The sequence below is a fragment of the Meriones unguiculatus genome, chromosome 19 (genome assembly GCF_030254825.1).
Source record: "Meriones unguiculatus strain TT.TT164.6M chromosome 19, Bangor_MerUng_6.1, whole genome shotgun sequence".
NCBI lineage: Eukaryota > Metazoa > Chordata > Mammalia > Rodentia > Muridae > Meriones > Meriones unguiculatus.
The window spans coordinates 46327464-46340319 of record NC_083366.1 but is presented as its reverse complement, the minus strand read 5'-3'; the positions used below and the strand labels follow the sequence as shown (position 1 = coordinate 46340319).

General features: G+C 39.0%; 1 protein-coding gene across 9 annotated transcripts in view; it reads left to right on the top strand.

Moving 5' to 3' along the window:
* Window positions 1-12856, top strand: part of Cdkal1 (CDK5 regulatory subunit associated protein 1 like 1) — a 549424-nt gene that overhangs the window by 151404 nt on the left and 385164 nt on the right. For all 9 annotated transcript variants that reach the window (XM_060373105.1, XM_060373106.1, XM_060373110.1 and 6 more), the window contains one exon: window positions 3297-3345. In XM_060373105.1, the coding sequence (XP_060229088.1) occupies window positions 3297-3345 (49 nt within the window). The remainder of the gene's footprint in view (window positions 1-3296; window positions 3346-12856) is intronic.

The following is a 12856-nucleotide window of genomic DNA, read 5'->3' as shown; positions in this document are numbered from 1 at the left end:
TCCTTCTTTCCCTCCTTCCCTCTTTTCCTCTCCCATCTCTTTCCCTTTCCCTGGTCCTCTCCTATTTTCTCTTCGCCTCCAATTTCCTCAGGTTTATAATTAAAGTCCTTTTCTCCAAAACAATGAATTTCATTGTGACATTTTCTTACTTGAATATGATATACTTTTATCATCTTAATCCTGCTAGTACCCTCCTTCCATAACCCCAATCTGTTCTTTAATAGGTCCTGGGTTTTATGAAAGTTTATATTGTGGAGCTCATGGGCTGTGCTTCTAGGAGAATTGGCATGTGATTAGCAAGATGTTCAAACTCTGGAAATCTCAAATTTGAGATTTAAATTTTCATTCTGAGAATAGAAGGTGTGGGACAAAGCTCTGTTCTTGTTTCCTGCCTGTCTAAGTAACACATGGCACAACCCCCAGGTGGCCACAGGTGGTCAGTCACATGAGCTTGTCACCTGTTAGCTTTCACCATGTAAATAGAGCATTGCCAGAGCCCTAAGTCACATTCATCCTTAAAGCCCCTCCCCACTGCCCAAGGTTTGTACGTCCCGTTTCACATGAAATAGCACGGTGAGCACCATCTACTTCCTGGGAAAGAAGTCTGAGACTGGCCATTTATTCTGAGCTGTAGCACTCAGTAAGGAAGGGCCTTCCTTCCTCCCTGAAGAATTCATTGCTGCACCCATTGACTGCTGGCCAGGCAGCCTGCAGAACTGCGGTAGTCCCTGGTAGAGCTCTCTGGGCTACCATAGCTTCTGCTGCTTCTCAATTACATTTTGGCTTTTATGCTCTCAACCTCTTTTTTTTTAATTATTTGTTCTTTTTTTATACATTTATTTATCACCCTTTTCTCCTTGCATTTATAGTGTTAAGAAATAGTTACTCGTACCTAGGCCGAAGTACATGAGCTGTTGTTGTTACATTATCTGTTTCTTTCCTTGTGGCTTGTTACCACTGCAGTTACAAGGCGCTCATCATGGCCTGGATGATCTGTGTTGCCAACATAGGCTGGTCCCACCTGAGAGCAGCAGAGGCAGTGCACACCTGTTTATTTTTGTGTGTGAGACATTGAGGTCAAAGAAATATTGTTCTGAGCCTCCATATGTATTTCTTTTCTTTTCTTTTTTTTTTTTTAAGATTCATTTATTATTTATACCGCATTCTGGCTGCATGTGAGAAGAGGTCACCAGATCTCATTTTAGATGGTTGTGAGTCCTCAGGTGGTTGCTGAGAATTGAACTCAGGACCTTTGGAAGAACAGCCAGTGTTCTTAACCTCTGAGGTACCTCTCCTCATATGTATTTCTAACACATCCCATGTAAAAGGTTCTTCTTACCCCAGTTTAGGTCTATCACATCACTGTGGTATGATAGTGCTGTTCTTTTATCATTAGGGCGTAGATAAATGCATATGGGCCCTTCGGTGAACAGGATACTAAGCAGCTGGGAGATGAGCACATCACTATGTGTATACTATGTGTATACATCACTAGATGCTTAGATGATGTATACACATAGACTGGCATCTTGATTTTTACCTGTCCTACGGGTTGTTAAAATGAAAATGACCACAGAGAAAACACACGCACACACACACACACACACACACACACACACACACACACACACTCCGGAAAGAATCTTAGTATGTATTTTTCACAGTATCTATTTTTCATAGTATGTTATTCTATTTGTGCTTTAGCAATAGAAGGTGAGCCAGGTATGGTAGGATGTGCTTTTAATCTCAGCACACTGACAGCAGAGGCAGGCAGGTGTCTGAGTTTGAGGTTAGTCCTGTTTACAAGTTCAGACCAGCTGGAGTTACACAGTAAGACCTTTTCTTGGGGTGGAGAGAGGTGTGGTGTGGATTACCTTAGTTCCATCTTACTGTTCTGTGTTGCCTTGCTTTAATTTCCTGAGCCCTTCCCCTGACCTCTTTTGTATAGAACAATGACACTTGAAGCATTTTTTTAAAAAAAGAATCAGCCTTGAGCTATTTCAGATAACTTTTCTAACTTCTGAGATCATGATTTTATTTATTTTACTGTCTTCATTTCATTCTAAATTCCTTTGTGTTCCCTCAATATTCTTAGTGTCTTTTCATTCAAAAGATATTTTTGGTCTATCACTTCATTTTCTTATCTTTCTCTGTGTTTTTGTGGCATTCCAGCAATTCATTCTTGGTCACTTGTATTTGGAAAATGACCTTTATTATTGACCTTGGGCACCCCAGGTCTGAATATGCTACTCAGCATTCAATACTAATTCACTGAAAGGGTGTTAAAAATTGAAATAATAAAGCACAAATTTCCCATCTATCCATTTCGTGTTAGCATATTCTGTTGTGTAATCTGCCATTTTATGCCCTGTAACTTGAAGCTTTGTAGGAAGAGACATATTTTAATTAAAATTAAATTTATGTTTCAGCCTGTGTTGAGTTTATGTGGATAGCTGTTGCCTGGCTTTTTCATGGGAGACAAGAGCAAATGTCTCTTCAACCAATTAAGACTCTGGTAATAGATCAAATATATAATTCAACCCAGTTATAGCCTTACCACACTTGTGAACTTATTATTTTATTATAGGGGTTACTTAACAAAGCAGGGTGCATCCTCATTGAAAAATCCCACCGCAGTGCAGGGAACAACTCACTAAAGTCACAACTTAAAGCAAACCCCCATCTTTCCAGCAGCTGTGTACTTGGATTAGGATTCTCATGAATCTTAGAAATTCCTTTAACTTTATGAGCCTTTTTTCTTCTTTTAGGGTAATGTTTCAAGCTCCAGTAACAGCGATGCAATAGAAAAACACAGCTCCCACCTGATTGTGTCATACTGTGTGATTTTACTCACCATTGGATGATACACTTCACTATTTTACAAGACAGTCACACAGATTATTTTTGGTTATCATCTATCTATCTATCCACCTACCTACCTATTCTCTGTCACCTATCTAATGTATGTATTTAATTAGGTAAATCAAGTGAAACCTACATAGATGGTTCTCTGTCTGTCTACCTACCTATCTATTTACATAAAACTGCATATATCTTATGTATATAATTTAAGTTAAGCCTTTACCAATGCTTATATCTTTATTTAGTCTATTTTTGTGTGTGTATATGTATGTATTGCTTAATTTAAATTTTATTTACATTTAAATATTACTTACTATGGAATATTAAATAAATCATGTAAAACTTACACCCGCATTCTTAGAAAATATACGTTGACTCCAGCAGGCATGTGGATGCAGTTTCCTGTCTGACTTCTGACCTGTCTCTCCTTCTAGGTTCAGCAGATAGATCGTGTGGTAGAAGTTGTAGAGGAAACAATAAAAGGTAATTGTGGATCAGAAGATGCATTTTTGAACTAACATTTTGATATACTATTCAGTGAACATTTATTGAGCATTTTTATGAAGAAGTTTATAGTAGGATAAAAATAATAAATTTTGTCCTTGGATTCACACTGACTAGGATGTGTGTGTGTGTGTGTGTGTGTGTGTGTGTGTGTGTGTAAGTGAATTTGCTCATTGTTTCTTAAATTTTTTATTTTAAATTTTCTGTAAAACACTGAAAAAAGAGCAATAAAGTCATGAAAAAACATGGAGCAACTTGTGGATTTGCATATTAAAACAAGATAACCTTTAATGTTATTAAAATAATTTTAATATTTAAAAGCCACATACTATGGGATATACTGTGTGACATCTAAAAGAGAGCAACCATAGAAGCAGTAAAGGAAGCAGTGGTTATTAGAAGTTAGATGTGTGGGTGACAGTTAAGTAAGCAGAACCCAGAAGGTATTTGGGGCAGTGGTAGCTTTGATGTTGTATTGCGATGGTGAACACGTGTCATTATGCAGTCACTCAAATCATCACGAATTACTATTAGCTGTGAACCCAGATGGCTGTCAATGAGCAAACCTGCTGAGACACTCTGTGTCGGGTGTTGGCAGTGGGTGATGGAAGCACTCTGCTTCTGCTCAATTTATCTGTGGACCTAAAACTTCTCTGAAAAATAGAAGGTAATTTAAAAATGAATGGTATTCAGCATTGAACTTCCCTGGAGTTGAGTAGAGGTATAGTTTCTGTAGGAAGAAGCCTTTCTTTTCCAAGCCAGGTTGATGAAGGACGGCTTCTCACTGAAAAAGTTAGGCTCAGTGCAGATTCACTCTGCCTTCATCTTTTTTTTTGTTTCCCCCCTCCAAGACAGGGTTTCTTTGTGTAGCGTTGGCTGTCCTGGACTCGCTTTCTAGACCAAGATGCTCTGTTTCTGTTTCTATTGCCCACATTTTATTTACAGAGCTCACGCCAAAGAAATAATGTGCACCCCACCTTCTGCCACAGCACTGAGACATTTGTTAACTGCCTTTTGTCACATTACTCTTCTGATGCTTAATGTTCTCAGCTGCAGCTGGAGAGAATTTGAAGGTTTTTCTGTAGACTTCTGAGCTCTGTTGTTTTTATCTTAGTTTTCCAAACAGAACTGTGTAACCTCTGATTGCCTCTTTAGAGCTATTTTCCACATTCAACTGTGTCCATTCAGGCTGGCACTTACGTGCTATCTTACGTAGTGTCTTTGCTCATTGGTTCCCAGAGGGACTCTTATTCTCCAATGCCCAGGAGGACCATCACTCTTTTGTCCATTAGGCCTTTTGCTTTCTGGATCCCAGGAGGTTTCCTGCTTTCTAGTGTCTAATAGAATCCTCAGTCTCTGAAGCACAGTGGGACACTCATTCTCTGGCATCTACTAGGATCCACATTCTCTGGCATTCGATGATATCTGGTTAATTGGGGAGGTCACTCTCTTCTTCCATCATATGGGTTCTGGGAATTGAACTCAGGCTGTTGGATTTGGTGGCACGTGTATTTACCCAGTGAGTATCTTTCTCCATAAGTATTAATTTATACAAGTGTATGTCTGCATTTATTTATATGTGTTTTGTTGAGGGAGGGTACAAGTTATGAAACTGGAAATAGGAACGTGAGAATTGATCTTAAGGGAGGGAGGGAGGTAAAGAGATAGAGACATCGAATGAGAGGAAGAGAGAGTATAACATGAATGCAGAAAGGGTCTATGGGTAAAAGCATACTAGCTCTTTGGGGAAATAGGGTTTGGGGAGGATATGGAGGAGAATATACATGTTACATGTAAAACATAATATCTGGTTATGTGGGAAGATGAGACTCTAAGTTTCATTAATAATAATGGAAAACTATGTGAAATCTACTGTAAGCCAGTTTCCATTTGAATATCTACAGTGATTGTGCTATCTATGTGGTATGCCTATTCATGGTATACCCATGACTGTTGCTAAGAGTCATATTCACATTGCTGTTTATCATATGGTATATAAAGTATCAGTCTCACAAAGAGTTTGTATTATATGTAAACTTCACATTCTTTGCTATAAAAAGACTTACTTGTAAAATACATCACATCCTGACTCCATTACTAAAACATGTTCATGTAACATACATACTTCTAACTTTTGATGTTTGGAGACAGGGTTTCTCTATGTCGCTCTGGCTGTCCTGGACTCACTGTAGACTAGGCTGGGCTTGAACTCACAGATCCTCCTACCTCTGCCTCCAGAGTGCTGGGAGTTCTTTTTTTATATTCTGCTTCTCCATGAATACAGAGACAGTTCAGTCCTTAAAAATGCTTGCTGTTTAAGCCTGGGTGCCTAGGTGTTGATTCCCAGCGCTCATCGGAAAAAACTGGCATGGTAGTGTGTGCCAGTAAACCAAGCTCGGGGAAGGTGGATGGATATAGGTGGATCCCTGGGGCTTCCTGTTCTGCCAGCCTTGCTGAATCTGCATTGCAAGTTCAGGCCAGTGAGAGAGCCTGTCTCAAAGCCAGGCAGATGGTACCTGAACAGCTCCAAACTGTGCTTGCCCTTCAGGCTCCACATCATACTCTTGCCCCTGTGCATGTGTCATTGTACACTTTCTGCACCTGCATACACGAAGTGCAACACTTTCATGTTCACGTGCATACGCATGCGCGCACATGCACCACACACAAAGTGGTTAGGTTGGGTGATCATAACCTGGTTAAGGTTGCTGTTAGAGGTTGACCTTATCATTCCTCACTAGGATCCTGACACCAAGAGCCGCTGCTATGGTTGGGTGTAACTTAGGGTCCTAAGATGGAAAAGCAGCTGGGCTTCTCCTAGCTTTTTAACACACGTGCTTAGGTTTCCAGGATCCAGTGAGAGTCTTGCCATGCGTGCGTCCTTTCCTTCCCGTCACTGTGCAGGAGTGACTTCATAGGTATTACCTTGAATCTATAATCCTTCAATTATTGACTATAATGCTTCAATTATTGAGCTAACAAATCACTCACAGAAGTGGTTTTCATCGTCTGTTTTTTACATAAATGGAAGATTATGTCCTTTGCAGTATATGAACTTTCCTTGCATCGTTAGGACTGCAGGCTTGGTGGGACTGCACTTGCATTAATTACTGCAGAAGCTTCAGTCAGTGCCTTGTCTAGCTCTTCGTAGCTTATCTTTCCCAGAGACAATAATTTGTTCATATTCTACAGGAAGCCTGGTTGCGCTGATTGTGCACGAGGCAGTGGCAAGTCTGAAACCCTGCTCTCTGGTTCCAGAGCCCATATTCTTTTTGTTCTGTGAAGCTGCTTATAGTGAACAGGGGATATGAGGAGGAAAGGATCTGTTTGCTGCAGTCACCATGCTCTTCCCCATGGTTTAACTTTACTGTTCCCTTTTCTGATTCTCTTCAAATCCTTGTCGTATATTTTGCTTCTTTACATTTTTGCTTCTCTTTTCTTTTTGTTCTCTGCTTGTTTGCTTCTTTTTTTATTCATTGCCTGGAAATTAAAAATTTCTTTTCTTTTCTTTGATTTTGGCTAGGAATGAATCTTTTTCATGCATGGAAGTTAGTAAAGATTTGTTTCATTTAAAATTTTTTTGAATAGAATCTTTTACTCTTCCTTTGATGTTGAAGTTTTTAAATTAGGAACTTAGCTAAAGAATTTCTTCATTGGAACTAGTGATGAAAACATTAGTAGAAGCAGCAAGAAATTAATAGTGACTTTCTGTAAGGAAAATTTTTTTGTATGTGCATGTTTAAAGAGTGACATGAGATTTTTCATAAAATATACCTTGTATAGTTTTCATTGTCAGTTGTTAGGCCAGGAAAATTACTGCACATTTTCCTAAGGATGTAACCAACTTCCCAGTCCTAATTACATACTGGAGTCAGGGAAGAATTACTGCTGTAACCACCTGTATTTTAATGTAGAAACTTACAATTTTTAAAATTCATTATCATCACCCGGGCATGGTAGCATATGCCTTTAATCCCAACACTTGAATACAGAGGCAGGTGGATCTCTGTGAGTTTGAGGCCAACCTGGTCTACCTAATAAATTCCAGGACACCTAGGACTGTTACATAGAGAGATCCTGTCTCATAAAAGGAAAACAAAAAAGTTCATTATCATCATTACAGCTCTCAAAATTAAAAAACTGAGAAGACATTTAATTGATTGACTAATTCTAACCAGTGCCTGACAGCTTTTATTCTTACTTCATAAATGCTACTTAGCAGTATTCTCATTTTGGACGGTATGGCTTTTCACCATCAGGCTCCTTCACTTCCAGTCTTAATAAATCTTTTTGGTACAGTTTGGTTATGGTGATAATATTTATACTTGATCGGTTTAAGGAAAACTAGCAATAAGCTGGAGTTCTAGCAGAGTGTATTATGAAATAGATGTGTTCTACTTACTCAGCTTCCTAGACAGCAGGGGAATGACCCTGATGGGTATCCTCCTCTATTACTCTGCCTTATTTCCTGAGACAAGGCCTGTCACTGAGCCTGGAGCTTGTTGTTGTTGCTTTTGCCGTGGGTGGTGGTCAGCAAGCCAGAGCCATCTTCCTGTCTCTTCCCTTATCCCAGGGCTGAGGTTAGAGCTTGAGCTCCCACACCTGGCTTTTTATGTGGGTGCTGGGGCTCCAAACTCAGACCCTCACACTTGTGCAGCGGATGCTTTTACCTACTGAGCTGTCTCCACAGCCCTGTGAGGTTCAGTCTTAGATGTTAAATTTGTCTCCTCAGTTCCCAGAGTCATGTGTTGTGCTCCTGCCGTTTTTTAGTAGTGAGCTCTGCTTCCATTTTTGGCTGTGGTAACTTCGACATGGTGGCTGTGAGTATGAGAACAGTAGTGTTTTATATTGTGACACATAGGGACAAAAGCACTTATCATTTTTTTGTTGCAAAGATCACAACTTTGCTCATCAACACACTTCCAACTCAGGAAAGCCTGTCCTAAAAAGGCAGGCTATGGTCTGAGAGGCTTCTCCTCAGGTCACCTGCTCTTTCAGGACTCGTTTGGCTGTTGATGGTTTGGATGGGCACTTGAGTTAGACTGTAGGTAACGGACTCCACAGACGTCTTTTTTTCCCCTGTCATGAAAGGCATCTCTGCTTACAGAAGTCATAATTAAGACATAAGATTAAATGTGTATTGTAATTTACCTGCAGAAGGTGTTTCTGTTAGAGTAAGAGTAAGAGGACTTGTTTCGGTGTATTCATAGCAATCGTTGTTTAATCTAACTTTAATCATTACGAGCTAAGCCTACAATAGTGTGCAATGGCGGCAGAACATCCCTAAGAACTTCCTGTTCTAGCAATGCTTTTATTTCATTTTTTCTGAAGTTCTCTCCTGTGCAGATATCAGTTTCATACATTACTGTTAGAGGGCAAGTGTATTTTTCTGTGCAACATGACTTTTGCATAAAATAATCTTCAGATTTGCAGAGATTTAAACTGTGTTCTCTGATCTTATCATAGCGTTTTACTAGGTAAGATCTTATTTTAAAAAATTAATTAATTTAATTCATGTTAAGTAGTATGTTTTTTATTGATTCTTTGAGAATCTTATATAAGCATGCAATGTGTTTTGGTCACATATTTATCTATCCCTTCCAACTCTTCTCAGTTATTTTATTTTATATTTTATTTTATCTTATTTTAACTATCTGCTGAGTTTAATAGGGCTGCCTATATACTCATAAACATAGGACTACCCAGTGCAGCATGGTCAACTTACCCAGACAATATCTCTAAAGAAAACAGACTCCCCTTCCCCTAGCAGCCATTCACTGTCAATAGCTTCTTGGCTCGGCACTAGCGGTTTATGTTCCCCTGCTATCCAAGCTGGAATGTTGACTGGATTGTTCTTGTAAGGTCTTGTGCAGACAGCCACAGTTGCTGAGTTCATCAGCCCAGTTGTGTCATTTATCTTTGACCACTTGTTCTTAAGTCATTTTACCTTGTCTTCCTTGATGTTTTCTGAGCTTTGGGTGGAGAAGCTATAATATAGACATAGTCTGTATGACTAAGCAGTCCACAGACACTTGTTCTCTGCACTTTGATCAGTTGTGAGTCTTTGTATAAACTGTCACTCACTGTAGGAAGATCCTTCTCTGATTAGCCTTGAAAGCTGTAGTAATTTGTGGATTGAGATATATCTATTTTGAGGGCAGTTAGATATTATTTGCAGTCACAAAATATAGTGATAGTTTTATCCCCAGTGCCTGTGAACTCTCAAGCCATGAATTTTTGGCCAGATGTACTAGGCATGAGCTTCCCCCTTTGAAGTAATCATTAAATCCAATCAGAAAGTGGTTGGTTATTCTGATAACATTTGTGCCACTATTACATCATAACTTGCTATGCCAGTCATTATTGTAGGTTGCAGGTTTACTACTGTATAAAAACTGTTGTTACCACTTCTTCCCCAGCATCCTGAATAGCCTCTTCTGGTATCATGAAAGCTATTCATCAGGGAGAAAGTTTCGAGATCAGTACCACCTTGATTTTTCTAAATCCTATGACCAAATTATATGGGGTGTTAGCAACAAGTTCTGAGTGGCAGCCAAGAGTCTTGGAGTCTTTGTATTTTCTTAAGGTCTAGAAACTACTGTGCTGCGAGACACTGCTATTTTCACAGGCTCTCTTCCTTAATGTTGGTTTATGCTTTGTGTTCTTTCATTTCAGTATATTAAAAAAGGATATTTTTACTTACATGCATGTGTGTGTCAGTGTTTGAATATATGCATGATGCCCCAGGAAGTCAGAGGCTTTGGATCCATTTGGAGCTGGAGTTAGAAGCACTTGTGAGTTGCCTGATGTTTGTTCTGGGAACCAGATTTGTCACATGGTAAACACTCTTAACTGCTGAGCCTTCACTCCAGCCTCTTCTTAGTATTTCTTAAGTGCTGTTATTCTGGTTAACACTACGTTCTTTCAACTTGAGAAACAGCCTGTCTTCTTCTAGTGGCTAAATAGAACTTGAGTTGTCAAGCCAGTTTTAATAATACATAGTCTTTTCCAGCCTCAACTTGTGAGGAAGCCGCTGCTTCTGTTGAACTCATTTTATTTTTCATTTCTGAAGATGAAAATATTTGAAGGGAAGGTTGTGCTTTTGTTGTAGATATCTGAAAATGCCCCTTCCCATCAAAAGTGCTGCATAGGATGAATTACTTTGATGCAATAGAGAACAACTTTGCCTAGTTTCTGCCCTCTGTCCCCATATCACACTGGGTTGCTTTTCGCGGAGGCTGACCCAGAGCTTAGGGTTCAGAGCTGGATTTTTAGGCTTAATAGGTCTGCGTTTATGCAATGTCAGCAGCCAGCAAGAGGTCAAGGCATCATGTCAGGAGTCTTTGTTGGTGGTGGTAAGCAGGGTGGTCACATAGCAAGGAAACAGTAGCCTGGCCTCTAAAATTAGGTGGGTTGAGTGACATCTTGAAGTAAAGTCTAGCTGTTGGCTGTCTTACAAAACCTTTAGAAAAAAAGAAACGAAAGACAGAAGTACACAAAATGAGTCCCAGTTGCCAGGTTGTTGATGTTTTTACAACATCTCCAAGCTAACGTGAGAGAATGAGAAGAGATTGGTGTGTAGTATCACAGCTTAGCTAATAAATACATACTTTGTAGATTATCATGTTTCTAACATTCTTTTACTGTGTTTGTTGGCTTGTGAGTGACTGTGCTGACTGGCTTCCTGACAAGTCACTGGGGTGGTTTTCCCCCTCTTATAAAAGCCTTTAGAACTGTGGGGTTTGGGCAGACTTTGCTCTAGAGCCACAGACAACACTGAGCATTGGTGCAACATGGACAGTGGCTGTTGTTTGGAAATGGTTGTATATCAGTGGATCATAAGCAGCTTTCTTTTGGGTTCACAGATAGGTAATAATAAAACAGTTTCATGAAATGTTTCCGTGGATTAGTTCCAATGTAAAAGCCATCATAGAATCAGGGTTTGAAGTTGGTTTGTAAATAGCTGTTGAAAGCTTTTAGGGCTTATAATTGAATTTAGTTTTTACAGTGTTGAATTTTAAGTGATACATAAAAGGAATAGCTTAGAGAAGTGTTTATTAAAATGGCTAACAACCTATAATAATCTATAGAACTATATCTGATCATTATATAGAGAAATGAAGTGGGCTTATTTTTAAAATGGAAAGAAGACTGCAGAAGTTCACTGCATTCGTGGAGTTCACTGCGTTCATGGGTTCCACACTTCTCTGCATGTGCATGTTTTCATCTTGTTCTATCTTCATCAGTTTCTCTTCAGTGAGAGTATTTGGATTCAGCCTTGTCATGTTGAGCATCATTCTTTACATCTTTCTCTTTCATTTCTTTAACATGGACCTGGTGTAAAACTGCTTATTTAACTTTCTGTTTCTGTTAACCTCTATTGTCTTGACTTTTTTTCATCCTTCATTCTTACCAGAAAATTGATAAAATAAAGGACAACCTGTCCCCATTCTTTTTTTTTTTTTTTTTTTTTTTAATGCCTTTCCTTGCCTGGCAGTATGGGTGGAATTCACTTTTTGAGACAGAGCCTTATGAAATTGCCCAGGCGAGCCTTGGATCCTTCTGTTACAGCCTCCTGGGTACCTAGGATTGCTTTCTCATACCACCAGGCTACACTAACAGTCATTCATTCATCAGCCATTAGTGGCTGACAAGAAGTGGTGAAGCCAAGATGCAGCCTGTGAATGTTTAACTGTTGTCTTTGCTTCACTGTCCTTTTGTAAGTCTTACATATTTATTTTCATGGTAAGTTTGCTTCATTTCCTCGCTCCATTTCCACTCCCTCAGTATGTTTTTCTGGTCCCTGTTTCCTCTTAAAGTCATGTTTATGGCCTCTCCTTCATGTTATTCTTTATTTTTTTTAAAATCTTGGTTTGCTTCAGAAGGCAAAAATATTGATAGCTGCCCATGAAACGGGAAATAATTTGTAACATGTGTATTCTGACTTTTTGGCCTGTAGATTTTATGAATATTTTGAAATAATTTCCTTTGAAACAGGACATTAAAGAGAGAATGAGTTTTATTATGTTAATCCATTTTTAAGGAAATCATGTTGTTTCCTTCCTTTCTTCTTTGTCTGTATATAACACACAACTTTAATGCTTTCTATTTTGTCTTTGGTGCACTAAATACGAACTAGCATATTGTTAGATACGACACTTTTTAATGAGTCATTGGATTAGAAAATAACTTTTTGTCATTGCATATAGATATGCTTCTATTTACATACAGAGAGTGAAGATGAATAATTTATTGAATGTTATTAGAGCCGGCTGCATATTGGAGATTACCAGCAGGACATGAGGAAATCTGCCTGTAGCTCACATGAAAAAGTACTCTCCTTTTGCACAGTCATTCTTGACCTTTTGGACTTCCTCAGAGAACTGTGTGTTTTCCCGCCAATCTCCTTCATCTCTTCATTAGCTGGACCTTGATTGAGGAGTTCATCTTATCTTGAAAATCTGTAGGATTTGGTTAGCCAAATCATAGT